Below are 24,948 nucleotides of genomic sequence, written 5' to 3' on the forward strand. Positions count from 1 at the left end.
TCTGCTTCACTGACTGTTTGACTATTCATCTATCTGTCCATCTGTCTGTCTATTGACTATTTGTCTATCTGCCTGTCTATTTGTCTATCCAGTCTTTTCCTTGTATACCTATTTTTAATGTGCCTTGTTTGTTTGCTCTTTAGATTCTGTTAAAATCTAACAAAACCTGTCAAATATAGATCTCTGTTTAAGACAAAAGGCCTTTTTTAAATTCAATTCCATCTTTGCCTTGCAAATAATAATCAACAGAACTGTGATTTTTAGCTTTTCAAGTGTTCAAACACGCACCTGTCAGTCAGTCAGGTTGTTATACTGCAGCTCTTGACATCTGCCTCTTGTTTCCTGTTCACACGTTCACTTTTACCCCCACTAACACTCTCTCTTTCTCTCTCCACACCTGTGAATGCGTGTGTTGCGTGTTTGTGTGTTCGTCTGCGCAGTCGTGCGCCAGCCCTCCCAGCTGGAGGGCTACCTGGGGACGTGTGTCCTCCATGACAGTCCACGTGCCACCACGTTAGGTAGGTCACGTGATGCACCGCAACCCACCTTGTTATTCATGAGCGCATGTGCTCGCACTCCGATGGCGGCGATGCCGTAACTTTGCGATAACAACTCGCGGCAGGCCGAGAGCCGCGTGAGCGGGACGATTAGCGTCAGATGACGCAGTCTGCAATGATAAAAGCATACACATAAACAAATTCAATATACAACCAGTCTTTTGCCTAATCAAAACCAATTATTATTTTGTATAGCGCTTTTTACAATACACATTGTTCAAAGCGGCTTTACAGGAAGTCATGTTTAAGGAGAAGTTCACTTTCAAAACGAAAATTTACAGATAATGTACGCCCCCCCGTTGTCATTCAAGATGTTCATGCCTTTCTTTCTTCACTTGTAAAGAAATTATGTTTTTTGAGGAAAACATTTCAGAAATTATCTCCATATAGTGGACTTCAATGGTGCCCGCGAGTTTGAGCGTCCAAAATACAGTTTACATGCAGCTTCAAAGGGCTCTAAATGAACCCAGCTGAGGAATAAGGATCTTATCTAGCGAAGCTAAAATTACAATGTATATACTTTTTAACCTCAAATGCTTGTCTTGTCTAGCTCTGTGTGAACTCTGTGTATTCTGGTTCAAGACAGTTAGGGTAGGTTGAAAAACTTGCATCTCATTTTCTTCTCCAACTTCAAAGTCGTCCCATCTCGCATTTACCTTTTTTTTTGTAAAGGGTGTTTGATCTTCTTTGCACGTTCACTTTGTAAACACTGGGTTAGTACTTCTGCAGCGATGCAGGATTTTAAAGTTGGAGGAGAAAATGAGATGAGAGTTTAGGACCAGAATACACAGAGTTCACACAGAGCTTGACAAGATGAGCATTTGAGGTTTAAAAGTATATAAATTGTCAATTTTTTTTAGAAAATAACCAATCGTTTTGCTAGATAAGACCCTTCTTCCTTGGCTAGGATCATTTGGAGCCCTTTGAAGCTGCATTTAAACTGCATTTTGGAAGTTCAAACTTGATTGAGGTCCATTATATGGAGAGAAATCCTGAAATGTTTTCCTCAAAAAACATAATTTCTTTACGACTGAAGAAAGAAAGACATGAACATCTTGAATAACAAAGGGGTGAGTACATTATCTGCATTTTTTTGTCCTAGAAGTGAACTTCTCCTTTAATGTTTATATCTTAATATTTTCAGACTTTATAGTCACTTTAGCAGATTAGAGACAATAATATAGTTTACATTTTGCAAGGAAACAAGCAATCATACAGTTGAGATTTGCTATATAATATATATTGTTTTACGTGTGTATTGTTTGTTTGCAGGTAAAGTTAGTGTAAAGTAAAGTATATATCCAACCTTTTATATAACGCTGGGCAATAATAGTTTATATTTTGTGATGATAAAGACAATCAAACACTTGAGATTTGTTATATAGCATATACCTCTTTAAAGTAGTGTACTTTATGTATCCAGGTGTATATACTTATATACTTGCATCATATATACTTATTTTGCAAATCGGCAGTTGCCTCCAGCTTTTATTTTGAAAAATTCCTTTTTGTTTTTGGTTTAATTTTGACATTTTGTCCTAATCAAGCAAGATTCTAGTTATGAGAAATATATCTGTCCACACAAAAATCACAGCCAGTCAGAACAATGAGATTATTATAGGCAGAGCTTGTAGCTGGAATGTCACGGGGAATGTATATATGTCACCCTGGACCACAAAACCAGTCATAAGTAGCATGGGTATATTTGTAGCAATAGGCAACAAAACATTGTATGGGTCAAAAAAGTCTCTGTTTCAAAAAATCTACCCTTATGACTGGTTTTGTGGTCCAGCGTCACATATATGCATTTGGCAGATGCTTTCAGTCTAGCTGTCGTCTTGAACTAAACTGATCTGAATAATGACAATATTGTCTTTTTAGATCTGCTTTACAGCTGAATTTAAAGAACTTTGCAACATTTAAAGACATAGTTTAACCAAAAAAATGAAAATTGCCATTGTTTACTCACTCTTAAGTTGTTCCGAACATGTATTAGTTTTTTACTTATATAGAAGTCAATGGCTACCGTCAGTTTGGCTATCAACATTCTTCAAAATATCTTCTTTTGTAGTTGCCAAATAGTTGCTGGTAGCCATTGACTTCTATACTTTTTTTTCTACTATGCAAAACTATGCAAGAGTCAATGACTACCAGCAACTGTTTGGTTACCAAATATAATTTTTTGTTCTCGAGGAAAAAATAAAACCATACATGTTTGTAACAATATGAGGGTGAGTAAATGATGATTTTTTTTTTTTTTGGGTGAACTATCCTTTTGTAAGGCTGTTATTTTCCTCTATTACTGTGATGCTGTTTTGAAACAGCCTGTATTGTATAAAGCGCTACATGAATAAATTTGACTTGATTTGTTTTCAAAGCAACTTGTATTGCATTTAAGTTATATGTTTAATCAGTTCATGCATTCCCTGGGAGTTGAACCCTTGACCTTGGCATTGCTCTATTGTCTAAACTGCAGGAATGTGAAGCTGAGCATAGTTATGGCAAGGTTATAAGTTTAACTCCCGGGGAACACTACGTGAATGCACTGGTCAGCGAGAGGCCAGTCTCACAAGATCTTGCGGAGTGTGGCGAGCCGTCTCTAGCGCAGCAGCGCTCCCATTGAAACGCAGCCGGGCTGGAGAGCTAGCGCCCGCCGTGCCGTGGGGTTTTACCTCCCTCCCCTCAGCCCACATTCTCTCTCCCATTGTGCTCCTAATCCCAGCCTGCTTTGTGGCGAATTCCACAGGAGGGACTCCGGTTCTCTGTCTGTGTCGCCGCCGCTGCCGCTGCAAACGGGGCCTGCGAACGCTTTCTTCCAACCTTTTCAATTTGCATGGAAAAGCGTGTGCCCCCCAGCAGTTTTCAACACCAAAAAGACAACTGAGAGGCATACCGTAACATCAGAGCACAGGAATGAGGGGGATTATGGGAGAGCTTTGATTATTACCCAATTTTTTTTGTTTGTTTTTTTTCTTTCCCTCTCACTTTCGGCTGATATTGAAAAGAACAGCCGCGGCTTTGTGCTCGCTGTCAGTTAAGACACATGTTTGCGTCCTTGTGCTTATTGTGCGTATCTCTGGAGAGTTTCCATGCGCTTAATCTGGTTTTTATCTTCTTGTTGAAATATTTATATTTTGATGATTTGGCATAATGCTTTTTTTGCGCTCCATAAAATCCGTAAGATTGTGATGGAGTAGTGCGGCGGGCGTGCTAGTAGGTGATGGGCATTGTATTTCTCATTTTTTTTTAAGCAATATCTTTCAACTGACTACCTGTGTTTCAAGAAAGCATAACGCTTTAGTCCTTTAAAGGATTGGTTTGCAATTTTTTGCTATATTTACTCACCTTTATGTTGTTCCAAACCTGTATGCTGTTATTGTTTCCATGCAACACAAAAAGAGAAATTTTAAGAAATCTTCATGCAGCTCTTTTCAATATTCATAGTAACCACATCTGTCAATAAGATGTAAAATGGACAAAAAACACACAGAATAGTGACATCTTAGAGTTATTTTTTTTAAATTCACAGATTCATCAACACTTTTTAAAGATTTTCAAGCCTGTTAGCCACCACACTAAACTTATCGATTTAAAAGAATCAAAGACATATAGCCACAAACGGCATCATATAGCTGCCTTATTTCTCAATCCGCTCCATCTGGCCTGTTTAAAAGGCCGTGCTCTGGGCTTCCAGTACGACACGTTCCGGTTATATTTAGACGTTCCCAAAATTTCATATTAGCCAGCTTGTGTACCTTGTTTTAGAATTAAGAGCATAAAGGACGATTCAAGTGTATGGCTGTCTGGCTCGGTCCATGTGAAGACATCCCGCTCGCTGCTTTAGCAGAGCACCCACACTGGCTTGTTGTTATTGCTCACATGATTTGGCCATGGACATTATAAACTAATTTCTGGTGCAGCCAATTTATGCAGATACAGGTCACACACTGTGCCCCATTATATTAGAGAGGTTGCATTGGGTTACTGTAGTAATGGCAAGCTGGAACAGGCTTGATTAGTGTTTTTTTTAGCTTGAAACTCTTGCTTTTTCACAACTTCAGGTCGTTCCATGAAAGTGTTTGGTATTAAAATATTTTGATTTTTTTTTTTTTTCAAATAGTTGTATTCCAAACCATACATCAGTGGAAAGTTTATTTATTTAAAAAGTTGACCCTTATGACTGGTTTTGTGGTCCAGGGTCACACACACTTATTTATTTATTTTTGAATTACGTTCTAAGTTTTATTATGTGTTAGTAATGGTAAAAGTATTTTTTGGTACCAAGTTGATACCCAAATAAAAAAATGTTTTGTTTTTTTTTAACATTAATATGTAATAGTTTAATATGTAATTTTTTTTTTTTTTTGAGGTAATAATGTAAGCATGGTCAGTTCATCTTAAAGTCACTTTAAAATGTCTACAGGCAGAATAAAAATCTGATTTCTTTCAGAATATCATCTTTGCGCATTAGACACTAGACCTGTCGCTGTCATTTTCTTGTTAATATGAATCCAACATCACAATATTGGCAAGAAAAAGAGAAAAGCACTTACCGTGTTCTCTATTAATGACTGTTTACATAAATAATTGCTTGAAACAATATTTACTTAATTGAGAAATGCTTGCGCTACATGCCACTAATTTAATTTGTTCATATTTATATTAATATTGAACTTTTTAAAATGAAGGAGTAGATTCTGTAGCATATTACATGCTGTGATATTGAAATTAGCATCCAGAAACATGAAATTTCACCACTTTCCACTTTATTTGTACATTTTTAGTTGACATATTCATATATTTTTATTTTCTTTATATTTTTATTGTACATACATGTTGTATACATTTTATGTATTTATATATTGTGACCCTGGGCCACAAAACCAGTCATAAGGGTCAATTTTTTGAAACTTAGATATATCATAATAAAAGCTGAATAAATAAGCCTTCCATTGATGTATGGTTTGTTAGGATAAGACAATGCTTGGGTGCTGAGGGTGCAAGTCAAAATACTGAGAAAATCGACTTTAAAGTTGTCCAAATAAAGTTCTTAGCTATGCACATTACTAATCAAAAATTAAGTTTTGATATGTTTACAGTAGAAAATGTACAAAATATCTTAATGGAACATCATCTTTACTTAAATTCCTAATGATTTTTGGCATAAAAGGACCATACAGTGTATTTTTGGCTATTGCTACAAATATACCTGTGCTACTTAAGACTGGTTTTGTGGTCCAGGGCTCTGGTTTAGAGTTAGTTTTCTTGATTCTGGCAACCAAACTCTGCATTAACATGCTTTATCTTCTTTGTGTCCACCTTTAGCTGAGATGGACAGTCTGTCTGATCTTTCCCCACCTGGAACCAACCACCTCAGCTTCAGTCAGCAGCCTATCCCAGGCAGCACGGCCGAGCAGTCCCCGTCCCCGGTGCCCCTGTCCCACAGCAGTCAGGCCCCTGGCCGTGCCCAACTCCCCGGCCTGCACCCCGGCCTGGTGTCCACACCCATCAGCCCCCAGCTGGTGAATCAGCAGATCGTCATGGCTCAGATCCTCAACCAGCAGTACGCCGTCAACCGTCTACTGGCCCAGCAGTCCCTGAGCCAGCAGTACCTCAACCACCCGCCCGTCAACCGCGCGCTCAACAAACCGCTGGACGCGCAGGTGTCAACCAACGCCGAGGTCTCATCGGAGATCTACCAGTGGGTCAGAGACGAGCTGAAGAGGGCGGGAATCTCCCAGGCTGTGTTCGCCCGTGTGGCCTTCAACAGGACGCAGGTACATATATTTGGATCATAAAATATAAAATATTTGGAATCATGTTCCAAATCCATGTCAGAATGCTGTCTTTGAAGTAGGGAGTGTCTAGTACGGCCCCTCACTCAGTTTTGGAACACAGCCATTTAGAATGTTGGTTTTGTAGATGTCTGTCAAATTATTTTGTTGACGATTATGAATGATGAATCATATGCCGAGCTCCGCCCCAGCCCCATACATCAGCTGTGACATGTTGGTGTGATGCTTGCCACTACACGCTCTGTACATCATTAAAATTCACCATGCCTTGCTAATATAGTGACAACAGAACGCTCACAGTTAGATGGTTTATCTGCTTTTTGTTTTGGGATCAACACAAAGCGCCCAATCGTCTGGTTAGCGCAGGGTTATCGAGACGCATAGCGAGCGAGCGCTTTTCTCACACATATTGCATCTCATCATTCAATCAAAAAGTTCCTGGCAGGAGTAAATGATCACTGACTCACATCTTTGGGTTCGCACACCCATGGCGTTTGACCTTGTTTTTTGTCACTGCACGCAATCTGTCGTCAGAACTGAGCTGGGACAGGACACTTATTAGCGGTTCGAGCTAAGGCGGACATCACTATTATTATTGCTCATTCAAATTATTACATTTTCCAACCAAAATCTCATTCCTCACTGCTTGTGCAGTGTTATTGTGCATGAATGTTACCTCAGATTGTACAGCTTATTGAGGTTTTTGCTCAACAGGCAAAATTTCTTTTTGAAAGTATATAAGAATTCACTATAAAATATTTGGAAACTGAAGTAAAAATAGGCAAAATTGGCTAACTAACCACAGATTATTTCCGTGATTAATATATGATTCTACGACTAGAGATAATTTGTCAATATCGGTGACAGGATATGTTATTTTTACGATTCTTCACTTGTTAAGTTTTGTTTAGCTGCCATACAGATGTGTCCTACAATTTGTTATGATGTTTTTGATAGAAGTCTGTAATTCTCATTAAGACTGCATTTATTTAATCAAAAATACATACAAAAATAAATACAACATTAATCTCTTGTAATATTACAATTTAAAAAAAAAAGTTTTCTGAGCATTTATTGTTTAATGAATAGAAAGGTAAAAAAACCAGCATTTATTTAAAACCAACATTTTTTGTAACAATATAAATGTCTTTACTGTTACTTTTGATCAATTTAATGCGTCCTTGTTAAATAAAAGTAATTTCTTTCAAAAGAGAATCATATTTATTTTGGTTAAATGAATCAATTGTGTCACTTTACTTTTCCTCCAAAAATTGAATGTGCAAAACAGAGTTTTTATGACATAAAACTAAAATTAAAACCTTTAAAATTAATTCCTGAATAAAATGAATTTGTTTTAAAACAAAAGCATATTGATTTTGGTTAAATAAAGCAGTTGTCACAACTGATGTACAAGTTTTTATATCGTAAAAAAAAGAAAAAAAAAAATATATATATATATATATATATAGAGAGAGAGAGAGAGAGAGAGAGAGAGTTTATTTGCAAAAACAAATCACTCATTTTACTTTATTTTTCAAAAATCATTTTTTTATTATGTTATGGTTTTTTATTGTTTTATTGTTTGTTAGCTGTATTTTTTTTTACATATTATTGTTATTTGTATTAAATATACATATATATAAAAATATATATATATATATATATGTAATTTAAGTTAAAATCTTAAAACCTAACAAATGCTATATATATACATTACAAAAAAAATTACAAAAAAAATATGATAACTTGAAGTCAAAATATTGATAAAAATGATTATAGTACATCAGTGATACTACAATTACTCTGGTGAAAACTTTAAAAATATGTTTTGGTGGTAATATCTGTATCATATTACGAGAAAAAAATCACAATACCTCGCCCCCGTATCAACACATGAAAGCACACAAACACCCTAGCAAAGACTAGGAAAGTTGTCAGATGAACTCAGCATTGTGGGGATTTTTCACTAGTGGTTATTAGTGCAGTCCCGCTCCTCAATTCTAACCGAAAGCCTTGACAACTGTCTGCCATCATCAGGTGAGACAAAGAGAGACGTACCTGGCCATGTGCCAGCGGTGGGGGGTGGGCGCTGGCTCGGCCGCGGACCGGCACCGCAGCACGCATGAGCGACTGTTGCTGGAGACGGCGGGAAGATAATGTCTCGCGACGTTCTGCATAAAACCCCCGTTTGGCAGGAAGTGACTTTGATGTTGTGTTAGAGCGATAGGAATCTATAGGAATCAGAAGCCGCGTCGTGACAGGCGTGTTTGCGCAGATTGGCGTTGGGTTGCGCTGGGAAGAATTTGCAACATGCGTTTTTTGTTTCCCCAGAGCCCTTACATATTTAATGTACATTCTTCCTCACATGTGAATGATGGCTGCTTGTGGTGGCATGTCGTGGCGTCTCAGAGATTAAAAGTTTGTGGGTTTGGTGGCCCGTTTTCAGATTTTAATATGCAAATTGCTTTAACTTTGATGGTGTTTGATAATATTTGATTGAAAGTGTTTCTGACCGAACTTAGCTTAGCAGCTGTTGCCATCTACCAGATTTTCAGGCTATCTTTTGTTTTTTTCAGACTCACCAAGGTCGATTTTATTTGATTAAAAATACAATAAAATTTTGAAATATTATAACAGTTTAAAATAAGTGTTTTCTGTTCTAATATATAGAATATATTCTAAAATGGAATTTATTCCTGTGCTGCAAAGCTGAATTTTCAGCATCATTAGTGTCACATGATCCTTCAGAAAGCATTCTAATATGCCGATTTGCTGCTCTAAACATTTCTGATTATCGATGTTGAGTTGTAATCAGATTTTCCTTTTTTCACTGACTTTAAGAAGAAGTCTTTGTAGTTTAAATCACATTGCTTATTTGTAAAGAAGGGCTTTGTAATGCCAACACAACAGATATCCAGTTAATTCCTATGGGACATTTAGTATCTGTAATTGTAATGTGGGCGGAGCTTATCGACAGGTCAATTACTTTGTCACATAAGGAGTGGAGAGAAAGTTTTAATTGTTGCACTTGTCCTGATTGCTCTTTGCTAAGAGGACGATGCATTTATTTCTCTATCTCTCCCAGGGTCTTCTGTCTGAGATTCTTAGAAAAGAGGAAGACCCCAAGACAGCGTCTCAGTCGCTCCTGGTCAACCTGCGAGCGATGCAAAACTTCCTGCAGTTGCCGGAAGCGGAGCGCGATCGCATTTACCAGGACGAAAGGGAGCGCAGCTTGACCGCGGCGTCTGCTATGGGCCCCGCGCCCCTCATCAGCACCCCTCCCACACGCCCTGTACAGGTAACATGCTCCTATCACACTCAAATAGGCACTTAAAGGTCAACCTTTCTGTACTTCTTATATTTTTTGTATTTTTGTGTTGTTTTACAGTTAAAATACCTATGCATGCTTAAGACGAGATTAGTTTATTTGGATAAATTTTACTTACAGTAACAAAAGACAGAGAGAATATATCATGATTTAGATTCATTTTTCTTACTCTGTTGGCAAATGTTTTTTTCTTGTTTTATGCATAAATCTAACGGATTTAAATAGACCCTCTGTCTTGTTTATTTATATTTTATATAAAAAAAATTAGAATGCATCTCGATGCATCGTTAGATTCATTTTTCTTACTCTTGCTGGCATGTTTGTTTCATGCTTAAATCTAATAGGTTTAAATAAGCTATAAAAACTAAAAGCCAGTACAACCTTAACTCAAATTAAAACAGAAATCTGAAAAGTTAAAACATATATGCATTCTTATTTGGATACATATTACTTAACAAAGACACAGTGAATATATTTGGAATTAGGTTAATTTTCCTTACTCTGTTGGCAAGTGTTTTATGCATTAATCTAACAGACTTAAATAGGTTATCTGTCTTATTTATATTTTGAAATTTTGCATTTTTTTTTTTGTGCAAAGCAAAAATGCAGGGTTTTTTTTGTTTTGTTTTTTTTTTGAATAACATGCACCACAAACGTGCATTAGTAATAAAGTAAATGGGGTCATGCTGAATTTAAATAGATGCTGTATTCTCACTTATGTAAATGTAGGTGGAACTGAACACTCAGACTCAGTTTCAGAACAAATATTTAGCATGCTCTCACTTACTAACATAATGAGTGATTAGCTAAGGTATGTTTTTCATCAGTCATCGTCAGAATATTTGCTTTGCGCAGACTGGAATTTAATGCGTAAATTCCTGAGGACCCCCGCCAACTGCTGGAAAAATGATTTTATTTTAATGTCAGAATTACCTGCAGAAGCTTTACTCAAATGAAAAGAGTTTTAGCGTGTACCAGCAATGGAAGACTGGGGAAACTTATTTTGTAAAGGTCGTTATTTTTGCAATTTTGTTTGGTGTGGCCTAGAAATGATGTACTGTGGCTTTAAATGACATTATAGTGTAATTATAGTGTATTATAGTAATATGTTGGTCAGGAGCTCACACATGATGGTTTATACTAACACACAACCACAAGGACACCATTGCAACCCCACAGCTAGAACTATGTGATAACAAATTGTGACTGACGCACAGTTAGGTGCAGATGCAGTGATGCAGAATCAGAGTAAACAATGCATTTTCAAATGCAAGACGCTATATTGTTTTTTAGGCACTAGTCAATTTTGAAATTTTAGGGTATTTTGCTTATTATCCGTATTCTGAAGATTTTTACAGAGGGGTTTGTTCATGTGCACTGTAAAAAAAAAAGAAAAAAAACCTTTAAAAAAAAAGTAGTTTCAGCTTAAAGTAAGTGTTCGTGCTGCCTTAAAATTTCAAGTTTATTCAACTCAAATATCCACGTTTTCATGTAGTACAACTTAAAATTTCAAGTTTCGTCAACATGAAATGTTAAGGCAGTACGAACACTTACTTTAAGTTGAAACAACTTTTTTTTTTATTGTATGATTTGCCTAATATATTTAACAATTTCTGCTTACAAACATGCTAAAATGTTTTTGAACATTGATGAAATATCCAAAATCCCCTTCGTATAACCCTTTGATTGTAATATGTCAACAAAACTATTTTGAAACTGGCTTAATCCAGTGTTCAGATTTCTGTTTTGGGATTTTATGCAAATGATTGCATGCTTAATTATATAATGCCTCTTTTGCATATTTAAGCATTATAAGTTTCAGAAAACTTGTAATACAAGTTTGATTTGTCCTGCGTTTGGTTTGTTATTAATAGTGATGTTAACAGTTGAAACTATTACATTTATGCATTGTAAATTTGATGCATTTAGCAGCCACTTTTATTCAAATATTAAATGCACCACTTTTATTTGTAATATTCTGTACCGTTATTGGCAATTGCCAATGCAAAAGTGTCGGTACATCAATGACATCAGTGCATGTGTACTTTGGAGGAAGCGTTTAGCGCAGGGAAGATCTCACTCCCAGCCCTTCTAGAGCTCCAAACTCTTCAAGCAGGGCCCGGAAAGGTATGCAGAGCCTCCTTCAAACGCAGTTGAGTGTGTCTTAGTGGATCGGACACAAAGGTTTCCTGTGTGTGATGGACTGAGGAGGCTCTTTTATACCGGAGGAAAACTCCCTCACGCACACAGAATGTGTAAAGACCGAAATGTCATCAGTGTTCACTCAAGTGTGCACGCATTTGTGTGTGCGCTTGCGTGCATCATGTCCTTGCGTGTGTGTGTGTGCAAACCAGATGCTGCTTTCCTGTTCAGATCCCATTATCAGATGGTTCTGTAACCTGATTATTCAGCAACTGCGCCTAATTCGTCAGTCTCGAACAGTGCTCGGCAAAAGTCTCCATTATCTGATGATATTTGTACAAATTGGTGAAATTTGGAATCAAAGGGCGTATCGATGCACTGCTTGACACACATAATGGCTGTGTTCCAAAACCTAGTGTGCTTCCTTGCTGCATAGGCAGCATCCTAACTGAAATGGAGTCTCATTAGTAACTGATTTGGAACATTCTACATAGGCATGTAATAAGCATAAAAATGTTTAGCATGCACATATATTGGGTTATTTTAACATTCTAAATTTTATTTTCATTTCTTTAAATTATTTAATATATTTAATGTTATTTTATTGATGCTTTTCTGTGTTAAAGTACATTATATACTGTTTTAAATATTAAATAAAATATTATATATTTTATGTAAATATTTTTGTTGAAATATTAAATATTTTTAGAAATATTATTACAGATGCTTTTTTAACTTGTTGCCTTTATATGCATATTTAGATTAAGTTTGTTGTCTGTTTTTGAACATGCCATCAGTCAGATAACATTTTGTCCATCATTGGCTCTTTTGCATAAAAAGTGAAGAATAAAACAGGTTCAGGTAGAGGGAAGTGTTTTGATGCATGGCAGCTTGATTCAGAATTTTATTTTAATTTATTTAAATAATTTTATATATTTAATGTTATTTTATTGGTACCTTTCAGTGTTAAAATTCATTATATAATGTTTTAAATATTAAATAAAATATTATATATTTTATGTAAGTATTTTTGTTGAAATATTACATATTTTTATAAATATCATTACAAATACTTTTTTAACTTAATGCCTTTATGTGCATATTTAGATGAACTTTGTAGTCTGTTTTTGATCATGCCATCAGTCAGATAACATTTTTGTCCATCATTGGCTCTTTTGCATAAAAAATAAGGAATAAAGCAGGTCCAGGTAGAGGGAAGCGTTTTGATGCATGGCAGCTTGATGCTGACAGATATGAGTGAGATGTTCGCAGGATTTTCTGTTGTAAATCAGCAGGGTGGCACGTCTTGCAGCGCTGCAAGGCTTTTATGACGCCCATAAAAACAGATGTGAAGGTATGTTTCCCACATACGTTAATGGATCGTCAGACAGTGTGTGCAAGTTTGTGCACGCTCATCCCTTTATAATTAGATATGATCACAAAATAACTCAGCCTAGACACTGATGCTTCACATGTAAATGACTGCTGTAGATGCCGCTGACAGCCTCTTCACCGGCTCGGCGGTGGCAGTTTGGAGACCCTTCATGTTGGAAAAAAAGTTATGGCCGTGTTCACACGTCATTTTGCTGCGGGAATCAGCACTGCTGTGATAGAAATCTGATCAGTTGGACTAAGTGTTATTTTAACCCATTGTTTTAAACATTTGTGTTTGTGTGTTCACAGCCCAGAAGAGAGGAGTGTAACAATGTGAGACCAGAAGACTGGAATCCCAGAATTCCAGTGGGCATCTCTCCTGTGAGTGCACATATGGTACATTGTTTATGCAAAAAGTGATGCATGGTTTTGTCCTTGATTATAAACCCTTGTACATATGTATTATTTAAAAAACAAAAAATGATAAAATAATAATAAAATAATTAAATGCATGAGAATTCATTTTAATAATAATATTAATTAACATTTTTAAATAATAAAAATAATAATTATTAAAAATGTTATTGTATATAATTTTTTTTTGCTCACCAAGGCTGCATTTTATTTAGATAAAAATAAATATTGAACATAACTGGTTTCCATTTTAATATATTTTCAGATTTAATTTATTTCTGTGATGCAAAGCTGAATTTTCAGCATCATTACTCCAGTCTTCAGTGTCACATGATCCTTCAGAAAACATTTCTGATTATTATCAATGTTGAAAAAGCTTTATATTTCTGTGGAGTTTTGGGGGGGATTCTTTGAAATGGAATTCTTTTGTAACTAAATAAATGTCTTTACTAGAACTTTTGATCATTTTAATGCATCCTTGCTGAAAAAAAAAGTATTAATTTCTTAAAATAAATAAATAAATAAACATTTTACAGACCCCAATGTTTTGATGCATCAAGTAATAAATATATTATTTTTTAATATAATTTATACTTTTATTATCATTTTTTTTACCACCTTGTTTGACAGGTGCATTAAAAATGAAGTCTAACTTTTTTTTTTTCTTGGTGCATGATTTCTTCTCTGCTCAGGTGAAGCCCAACCCTCTGACCTCGGAGTGGAACGGGAAATCGGAGAACTGCGTGTTAAACATCAACTCGTCCATCTACGACGAGATCCAGCAAGAGATGAAGAGGGCCAAAGTGTCTCAGGCCATGTTCGCCAAGGTCGCCGCCTCAAAGAGCCAGGTAGGTCCCGCTCCGACCTCGCCCATGCCCACGCGCTCCGACTTCGACTTTCACTAGCTTGCCGTGCTTGAACTCCTTGTCCGGTTGACAAAACATTGTCAAACATTTTTGTGTACAGTCTACAGAAAGCTCAGATAGCGAGATAAAAGCGTAAAAGGAGAGCTTTGTTAAGCCTCGCAGGTAGCGCGGCCCCCGTAATGACTTGCGCCGCTTTATTGTGGGTTTGCGAACAGCAGACAGTGTTGCAACATAAAACAAATGTGTTTATATAATTCAGCTGTGCAACGACCACACCGTTATCTCACATAGCGAACAGCCTTCTGCTGAATACAGGCCTCTGTGAGAGACATTACCGTCTGTTTTAGCCTATTAAAACTAATTAAAGAAACGCAAGGCGAGCCCCATTATTAAAGGTTTCACATATCTATGTGCACACTTAAAGATTTTCACAATTACATCTGATGGGGGGGGGAACGTGAATAAAAGCCCTAAATTATCTGGAAATATCAGCAGGTTTTTGCTGATTGCACTGATTACGGTGCCAGATACTTTTGTTTCACCAAATTACAGTTTGATGCACAAACCACTGTTTTTGTCGAAGGGAGTTCAAAGCCGAGAAGGGTGGAGGAGAGAAAAGACAAACCGGGGCATTTATGCGCGTAAGATTCTCGTACAAAATGATGGTTTGAGAGAAAAGAGCCCCCTCTCTGTCTCTCTCTGCAGCCCTGCCTGAGCCTGTGTGCTCCATTCATGGCTGGTGTGAATGTGAATTGAGCAGCAGATAAGAACTGTGCTAATTACGCAGCTGAAAAAGGGGCCTGGGAGAGCACTTATCTCCGGCTCCATCTCGTAATGTGCGCTCCCCGGGCAGCTGGTACCCCCTCCTTCCCGTTCCCAGCCCCCTCCGCTGGGCCCACGGGGGCCCGACGGCTGAATGTCCGGCCGGTGCCGAGCGCCTGGCGGTGCTGGTGCCGACGCCTAGCGATCGTAGTTACGAAACGGCCGCTGCGGTGTCGTAATTAGCGCTCCGGAAACTCTTTTCCAGTTGAGGCGTGACGATTGAAGAAACGTAGAGGGAAGCCGTTTGTATTGGCCATAATTACTGTACAGTATCAATGTGATCAGTCAGTTTTTGGTTGCATTTTGGGTGCTTTTAATGAAGAAAAGTCTCTTAGTCTTGCCTGAAAATACTCCTTTTGTCATTTTATGAGGCGACAGGCCAAATCTATATTTCGTATCATCAATGTTGAGAACAGTTGTGCTGCTTAATGTTTTTGTGGAAACAATGATACTTTTTTCCGGAATTCTTTGATGAATAAAAAGTTCAAAAGAACAGCGTTTGTTTGAAATAGAAATTTTTGTAGCATTATAAATGTCTTTAATGTCACTTTTGATCAATTTAATGCATCCTTGCTAAACAAAGGTATTAATTTCTTAAAATTAAATAAATAAATAAAAAATACTACTAGTATTGCTACTAATAATTATGATAATTATTATTTTTATTGTTGTTATTTTTTTAATAGTTTATAACAGGCCAAAGTAGTGTATGAATGATGTTTGTAAGACTGTTGTTTTTGTCAGAATCTAAAATAGCAAAGAAATTATGAAATGCATTCTGATTGACGTCTAATTTATGATTTCTAAACTAAATAGGATGACAAACTGGCTAACACTTTACAGTAAGTTTTCAGTTAGTTGGTGTTAGTTAATGCATTAATGCATTAAAAGCCTTCACTACAACCTGGCAAAATAAAAGTAATAAAGACTTAATTTGAAGAAATTATGACAGAAATGTATTGTACAGTAGAATGTAATTCTCAGAGTAAAAACAATAATAATAGTTCCTAAAACAATATCACAACATTTTTTTTTTTCAATGTTTTAATTTCATAATTTCATTTGATTGATCAGAATTCCAATTGATTACATTTTAAAAGATCAGTTAAATTGTTTCGAATTCCGCAAAATAGAAAAAAATAAAGCTGAGAACACAGAATTTGGGAAAAATAAAAGGAATTTGGGGGGGAAAAATTATAATTTAGTTTCATTGCATTTTAAAAGATCAAATTAATTTTTAAAGTCTTATGCAGTCCTATGATTACCAGTGTTTTTATTATAAATTTTGATTTAAATCATTAAACAGAATTTGGGAAGAAATAAAAGATTTCATAATGTCATTTAATTACATTTAAAAATGTATAAATTAAGTTGCAAATGTTTTATGCATTCATATGATTACCACTATTTTTGATTTTATACATTTTAATTAAAGAAACACAGAATTCAGAAAACTGAAAACAAAGAGTTTGGGGGAAAAAAAAAATTGAATTTGGGAGAAAAAACAAATTTCATAATTTCATTTGATTACATTTAAAAGTATAAATTAAATTGTTAAAGTTTTATGCACTCATATGATTACCACAGTTTTTAAAAATTAATCCTTTGTACACAGAATTTAGAAAAATTGAAACAAATCAGAATTTGTGAAAACAAAAAACCTGATTTCATTTTATTTGTACATAATTGCATATGATTTACATTTGCAAGACAAAAAATAAAATAAAACATAAATTTTGGGAAAAAAAATAAAAAATAAAACCAGCTATTAGATTTTATAGCGCCCTAATGTTAGCTAAGATCCAATAAAAAATATTAACAGAGACAATGTTTGATTTTAAGATTAATTAATGCATTCAAAGAATTTTTCATAATTACTTCAAATACAGTTAACTAACGTTAGCAAATGCACTCTAATTATAAAGTATAGCCACAAACTGTGTGTGTTTGTTTGTGTCTGTCCCTCTCGCCCCCTGCCTGGCTGAAGGACCTCGGGGTCCTGGACGGCGTGCGGTGGGAGGCGTTTTGCCGTATGGTTATCTTCCGTGGCGTGTCGGATTAATTGGCGCGTCCATCAGTGCAGGAATCCTCGTCCGTAGCGGAGGTAGACTGCAGCAGCACTGGCCGCAGCACACGCTAGAGATCTGGCACAGGCCACGGGTTTGGCTTCCGCAGCCACGGGGCTCCAGGCTCGGCCCAGCTCTGCCCTCGATGAGAGCCATGGAGATGGGAGGTGTTGAGGGGGAGGCGCAGCGCTCGTCCCCTGGGCATTCAAAGCCGTAAACAGTAGTTCGAGGGGGTTAAAGAGAACCATTGCATGTGTGTGTGTGAGTGTGTGTACCTGCTTACTCATGTGGCCGTGTGTACGCCTGTGTTGCAAATGTATGTGTGTGTGTGCTGTTTATTGGGGGATGGGCACTGGATCAGAGCCATGCCGTCCCCCTCTCTGGGCACACATCCATACAGGACGTGAGTGCCAGGCTTTATCTATTTGGTGGCACTTTCATATTCCGAGTAGCATTTCAATTAATTTCTCCTCCTGCACCACAGAAAAACCACCGTTTTTGCAGCTTGTAAACTGAAAAAGAAACATATAAACTGTTTATTTGTGCGCACTCGTTGACGTCCAATGCAGAGTTCATGAAATCAGGACGTTTTGGAGGTGAAACGCAAGCTGTTGAGGTTCCTAGTGCTGAATTTCCCTTCTTCTCTCCTTCAGTGCAGGATATTTTCGCCTTTTTTGTCGTCCGATTGTGATTTTTATTTGAAGTGTTATTCATATGGGATAATTTATGAACCTAAGTTTAAGTTCAACATGAAGTACTGTTCAAAACCGATTTTTCTCGCACAATATAATGCTTTTTTGAGTAGTTAGGTATTTTTTCTGTTTGACTTTTATGCTCACCAAAGCCACATTAATTGGCCCAAAAATGGAGTAAAATGATGAAATATCATTATAATTTAAACTAACCACTTTCTATAAGAATATGTTTTAAAATGTAATTTGTTCCTGTGTTGCAAAGCTGAAATTTCCGCAACTATTACCCCAGTTTAAGTGTCACATGATCCTTCAGAAATCATTCTAATATGCTGCTCAAGAAACATTTTTTTTTATTATTATTTGTAATGTTGAAAACAACTTAATATTTTTGTTGAAACCATGATTTATTATTTTCTTTATTTTTCTTTGATGAATAGAAATACACAGAATTTAAAAAACAAAAAACAGAAACATTATAAGTGGCTGTGTGGTTTAATGTGTCATTGCTGAATAAAACAAAAAAAAAACAATAAATAAATAAAAAAAATATATATGTATGTATATATATATATAAAACATTTAATAATTTAATTTGATTACATTTTAAATAAACTATTAAAGTCTTATGCATTCATATGATTACCACTGTTTTTATAATAAATTAGAATTAAATCATGATACAGAATTAATTCAGAAAAATTAAATCAGAAAACAGAATTTGGGGAAGAAATTAAACTGAATTTGGGAAGAAATAACAGCTTTCATAATGTAATAAAAAATTCAGTTAAATTGAAAAAGTTTTATGCATTCATATGATTACCACAATTTTTGACTTAAAATTTTTTATTAAATCAAGAAACAAAATTCAGAAAAACTAAAACTGAAAACAAAGAATTTGGGGGGAAAAAAAAATGTCACTGCTGAATTAAAACTGTAATATATATATATATATATAATTTTTTTAATTAATATTTTTTTATTATTATTATTATTATTATTATTATTATTTTATTATTTTATTTTATTTTATTTTTTTATCTGACTGACTCCAAACCAGGAAATACCAGGCATCATTAATTAATGTATTACAATATAAAATATATTATTAATATATTATTTATTAATGTATTATAAAATAAAATATTTAGACATAATCAACATACAAAATAATAAAAATGTAATCATTTAAACACACACACACACACACACACACACACACATATATATATATATATATATATATATATAATATGGAATAACATGCAATGAATCATTCACAATAATACCAGGAACACGTAATATTACATAAATAGAAACGGTTTTGATTTCATGTTGAGTTGGATTACAGGTTTGTTAAAGTCCCTAACTCTAAATATGAGCAATAGTGAAAGTGACGTATGACTGAGTCAACACCACTAATACAGACATGACAGTGCTGAACTGCCATTCACACAGCTGGGAGAATAGAGAGAAGAAGGGCATTATGGGAGTTGTGCTGACACCCTCTGATGGTGAATACAATCACGGCCCCTGTTGTCAGATGACAAGCCCTTTAGAACCCGGAGCCATTCCCTTAGAGTGACCTGACTCTCTCTCTCTCTCTTTCTCTCTCTCTCTGTGACTGTATGTCTCTCGCTCGCTCCTGGAAGAGGCTGTGGTAATTAGCAGGGCTCTAATGAGACAGAATGTCAGTGATCTGCCGCAGTACAGGGGGGCAGGCGATAGGCCGGTGTGTGTATGAAGGGGGGTAGAGGAGGCTGTGCCATCTGTCACTGAGCGCCTGGCTCGCTGCTCTCTGGGGGGAACAGTGGGTCGGCAAAAAGTGAGAGAGAGATATTAAAAATGTGCAGGGTAGACTGTGTATATCAATGCAAAATTGCAATTGTAATTTCAACTGGTGGTCGACCAATATATTGTCTGTTTGCAGATATTTAGCTTTTTTGAGGCTGTTTTGTTGGTTGTTTTAACAGTTTTGGTATGTCCCAATTGTATCATAACCTTGCCAACATAATCAACCCAGCATTTATTAAACATTCTAGTCATATTTTTTTTTTCTGAAATATTTTTGGAAAATTTAGTTATTGTTTTTTTGTTTTGTTTTTTTGCATATTTTTTTTTGCCTTTTTCTGTGGATATTGTATTGATACCAGCAACTACAAAAATTATACAATTTTGACCGGTCAAGATGAATAATTTTAATTTAAAAAATAATTTAAATATTATATATATATAATTTATATATTATTTAAATAAGCATCTATAAACACAGGAAATGTATGTTTATTTATTTATTTATTTATTTTATTAATTTATTAACTCATTTATTTATTTATTTATTTTACCTTCATTCAAATACTTAGACTAGTAATAAACCAAAATGTATTAACATATTTTTGGTATTATCTACTTGGCCAAGTTCATTTAATAACATTTTCTGTTTTCAAATATATTTGAAAATATATTTGATAATAATGATACAATTTTGGTCAGTTAAAATTAATATATTTTTTAAATTTATAAAATTAAATATTATATTATTTAAATAAGCATTTATGTAATTTTCACAGGAAATGTATTTATTTATTTATTCATTCATTCACTTTACATTCATTCAAACATTTAGACTGGTAATAAACCAAAATGTATCGACCTAGCCTATCAATAAGGCCAATAGTTTTGTTGATATCCACTTGGCTAGGTTAATTTAATTACATTTTCTTTTTTCAAATATTTTTTTCATTAAATTTTGATTTAAATATGTAACATAAGTTGTCATTTCATTTTCATGTCGCTTATTTGCTATATTTACATTGTATTATACGTTGTATCATCATTGGCTAACCTGAAGTCTCAATAACAGCATCAGTCTTTCTGTTCCAGAAAAACAAACCAGCAATATTAATGACATCATCTTGCACTCAAGGGTGTCATGCAGATTTTTGTCTAGTAAAATGAGACTGACACCATCCCTCCCCATGATAACACCTGCTTCTGACTAGCAAGTAGGCTATGATATAAACCAGAGTCTATTGGCTGTTCATTCCATCACAGCTGTTCCAGTGGGCGGAGCCTTTGAGCAGCAGGCGTGGCCTAAATCGCGTTTATGTGCCCTGTGTTTCCAGGCCAGGTCTAGACACATCGTCTGCCGCCGCGCATCTGCGTTTACTTTCATTAAAGCACGACAACCCAAAGCCAGATGCAAATGAAATTACAGTACGCTTCCTATATGGAAGTTCGGTCCTCCCTCTTCCTGTTCCGACAGCCCCTATAATTTTACAGAGAATATATATTTTTCATTATCATGCTTCATTTTGAAGAGTTGTTTGTTTACGGTTATGAATTCGCTGCCTCCCAGGGGCGTGTGCGAGGCAGATGGGAGCGGCGGGCCTGTGAGAGCGGAAATAGGGCCATGACTGTTTATTAATTGATTTATTTATTTATCTGGCTGCCTGGTTATTAGGTTGCCTGGGAAACAGCTGCAGTTCCCCTGTATTATTAAAGACACAATATTCGTGAACCAGAGACCCAGATGTCTGGGAAATTAATTCCGCGTATGATTTATCGCAGCCGCGCGCCTCAGAACGAACCTTTTTCCTTGTCGTTTAACGCGTCCGTTGACCATCTTCTGGTTCTCCGGCTTGTTCTCCATCTGTTTGCTCTCTCTCTCTCGCTTTCTCTCTCTCCTCGGCACGTAAGGTAGCGTTAGAGGTGGCCCGGTTTCTCGCGCTCTCCTCTGTCAGACCACACAGGGCTTGTTCTGAGGCCCATTCTCGCTAATCTGATCAGGCAGGCAAATACGCCGGGAAAAGCGGCTTTAATGATCCCCCTAATTACCTCAAGTCAATACCAACTGTATTATTAGACTCCGGGAAAATATTCCATTAGGGTCCCCCCCGTGGGACTCCCCGCACGTAGCGATGTCACGCGCCGCGCGCCCCCATGCTTGTAATTAATTTTATTTACACACGCAGGAATGCACAAGGTCGCACCTGCAGCCCGGAGCCGCCTCGCCCGGCCCCCGACTCGCCCGCTTAATCAGATCTGTCATAATTACCATTCTGCATGCTTCTGACACACGCTGCGAAATATTTCAATTTAACTGCAGCCAATGGCTGCGGCAGACGCCGCTCTGCTCGCCGCTCGCCCACGGCGTACAAAGGCGGACCGGACCTGCTCTGCGCTTTCCCTTCTTTGCTCTCTTCCTCCTAGTTTTATGCAACTTTTTGGACATTAGTGACCCGATAAATTAGTTGATACCTGTCCTTTTGATCCATTATTGACCAGTGCTCATGCACGCTTGGTTTATGTGGCCTACCCTCAAGTCATACTGTACGACTTTCATTCAGGCATGCAAAACAAAAGGCGCGTTTTTGAAGGACATACAGGGCGTTCTTTTGTGTAAATTGGAAAAAGGCACAAAAATACAATGAAATTGTTTGTCCATGTTCTTCATTGTTTTACGTTAACTGATATGCATTGTTATATATATTATATATTTAATGCTATTCCAAAAAAAGACACTCTGACCCTGCGCAATAAAACAATTCATCAAACATCATCAAATGCTTCAAAAGCTTCCGTCGTAAAAGTTAACGGCTTGATATATTTTTGCCGTTTCAAAGCAAACTTGTGTTAATTAAGAGTGCTGTTGGAGCTGACATGTACAATTTGCAGGTTTTATGCAGTTTTAATCTATAATTCAATAAGATCAGGCATGATTTATCTGCTTAATTACTCTCTGATATTAGCAATTAAACTCCAGCTTTGAATTAAATCTCAATCACACGCTTATAATTGATGGACTAGCGTTTTCTCATAGGTTGCTCGTGTGTCGAGGGCTCCTTGCAGGCTCTTTGTTTGAATTATGTTGCGATCAACCTACTTACACTTTATGTTGGGGTTGTTTCTTGTTTTCCTTCAGGTCTCTTGAAAATGTTAACCTAGTTACGGGCCACCAGATCTGCCTTATTCTTGCACAATCTTTTGTAGACAAAGTTGTTGACATTGTATTGGGGTGCAGAGTATTTATGGTTTTTTTCTTGGCCGTTGTTTGTCAGTTAAGCTTGCACAATTAGGACTTGCACAATTTTGGACAAAATACCAAACAAATGTGATTTGTAAGGATGTAACGACACACCCCGAGCTGGTTGAAAATCAATATAAATATGTGACGATTCAAATCGGTTGAGATGTTTAGCGCGATACAGTAGTGGCGGAATCTGCATTCTGATTGGTCAGATCGCCTGTCAGTCAAGTTGTTTGCGAGTCAATTGACTGTCTTTTAGAACATTTTAGATGCTTTTTTATTTTTGTCTTGCCACTGTATAATGCATATTAAAGCTGTGTTTATAAGCGCAGCACTGCTTTGTTTACAAACCAGGGAAACACTATATTCCTGCTGTTCCATAAGCGCCACCTGCTGTCAGAGAGTGAATTTGCATTTCCATTCAGCCCATCTGCTGTTTTTTTGTTTTGTGCAGAGGTGTTTTTTTTATAGTATAGTTTTTGTTTTTTGTTTTTTTGTATAGTTTCACAAAACTAAAGTCAGACCATTCTGTTTTTGCTTCAAATTTACAAATTATTCAGTCTAATTTAGATTAAAAACTGCTCATGCTGCATGTATGCAGGCTTGGGCACCAGTATATATTCGACATTACAAAAAATCTAAAAGAAAAAATAAAGAAAAAAATTAAGAATAGAATTCAAAGTAGAAAAATAAAGTAAATAAATATTAGAATGTTTTATAAACTGAACACACACATATAATTTTTGTTTTAATTATTTGTTTTAATAATTTATTTACCAAACATCCATGTGAACATATATATACATTTATTTATAAATTATTTAATGATTTAAATTATTTTGTTTTATTTAAATTACATTTACATAGAATATTAAAACAACAAAAATCGTCAACTATGTGCACATATACACACAGCATGTATGGAGAATATGTAAGAAATTTAAAAATTAAGAAAAAATTAAGAAAATATAAGAATGTTACAATGCAAATATGTCTTTGTATTTAATTATTTAATTTAAACAATTTAAGTTAAATAGCCTAAATAATTTAAATTAAATTGTTTTGTTGCAAAATGTTTAGTTTAATATTGTTTAGTTAAATAGTTTATATAGAAAATAATAGTTTATAGAGAAAACCACAGCAGCATATATTAGGTTTTCACTTTTTTTGTGATTTTAAAATGCTGTGGTTTTCTCTATTGTTAAATGAAAAGGGCACAGGCAAAGCCTTATATAAAGACATTTCTTTTATTTGTGTTATTTATTACATTTGTGGTTTGTTTTAAAATTTCAGTTTAGTTTTTTGTTATTTGACATTTTTTAATCTCCAGTCCCTAGTGACTTGCCATCAAATCCAGCCTTTAATCATCGGCTACAAAGCATTTCTATTGTTTTATCAACTTTAGCAAATGATTTACTTAAAGTGCAAACAGTTCACAATAAATGACACTTACTTGAACATTTTATATTTTCATGGAAAGCATTTCTGAAATGCAAATACTTTTCAGGGCCAAAGTGTATTATAACTTCTAGAAAGTTAATGGCGCCATACATGTTGGTAAGCAGGTTTTCTGCACATACTGTAACAACCCTTTTGTGTCTGGGTAGAGATCTCAAGATAGATAGATAGACAAACAGACAGGTGTTATTGATCCCCGAGGGGAATTTTTCATAAAAACAGGGCTATACGTTTACACGTTGCAATCAAACAAGACAAGACAGAACACGTCACTCTATAGCGTTGCGTACTTGGTGAGAAATATGAATGTGCATTACAGTAACTTCTTACTTTTAGTAAGTTTACTCTACTCTTCTTCTACGGTTAGTTTTGATCAAATACAGTCTGAAGAGAATCTTTGCTGTT

General features: G+C 35.7%; 1 protein-coding gene across 6 annotated transcripts in view; it reads left to right on the forward strand.

Moving 5' to 3' along the window:
- The window catches only part of LOC127178529 (DNA-binding protein SATB1), a 64,101-nt gene that overhangs the window by 26,144 nt on the left and 13,009 nt on the right, over positions 1-24,948 (forward strand). For 3 of the 6 annotated variants that reach the window (XM_051131457.1, XM_051131455.1, XM_051131456.1), the window contains exons 7-11: positions 441-518; positions 5,883-6,334; positions 9,438-9,650; positions 13,506-13,577; positions 14,303-14,458. In XM_051131457.1, the coding sequence (XP_050987414.1) occupies positions 441-518; positions 5,883-6,334; positions 9,438-9,650; positions 13,506-13,577; positions 14,303-14,458 (971 nt within the window). The remainder of the gene's footprint in view (positions 1-440; positions 519-5,882; positions 6,335-9,437; positions 9,651-13,505; positions 13,578-14,302; positions 14,459-24,948) is intronic. The other 3 variants (XM_051131459.1, XM_051131458.1, XM_051131461.1) reach the window with 2 other exon arrangements.

The sequence above is a fragment of the Labeo rohita genome, chromosome 16 (assembly GCF_022985175.1).
Source record: "Labeo rohita strain BAU-BD-2019 chromosome 16, IGBB_LRoh.1.0, whole genome shotgun sequence".
NCBI lineage: Eukaryota > Metazoa > Chordata > Actinopteri > Cypriniformes > Cyprinidae > Labeo > Labeo rohita.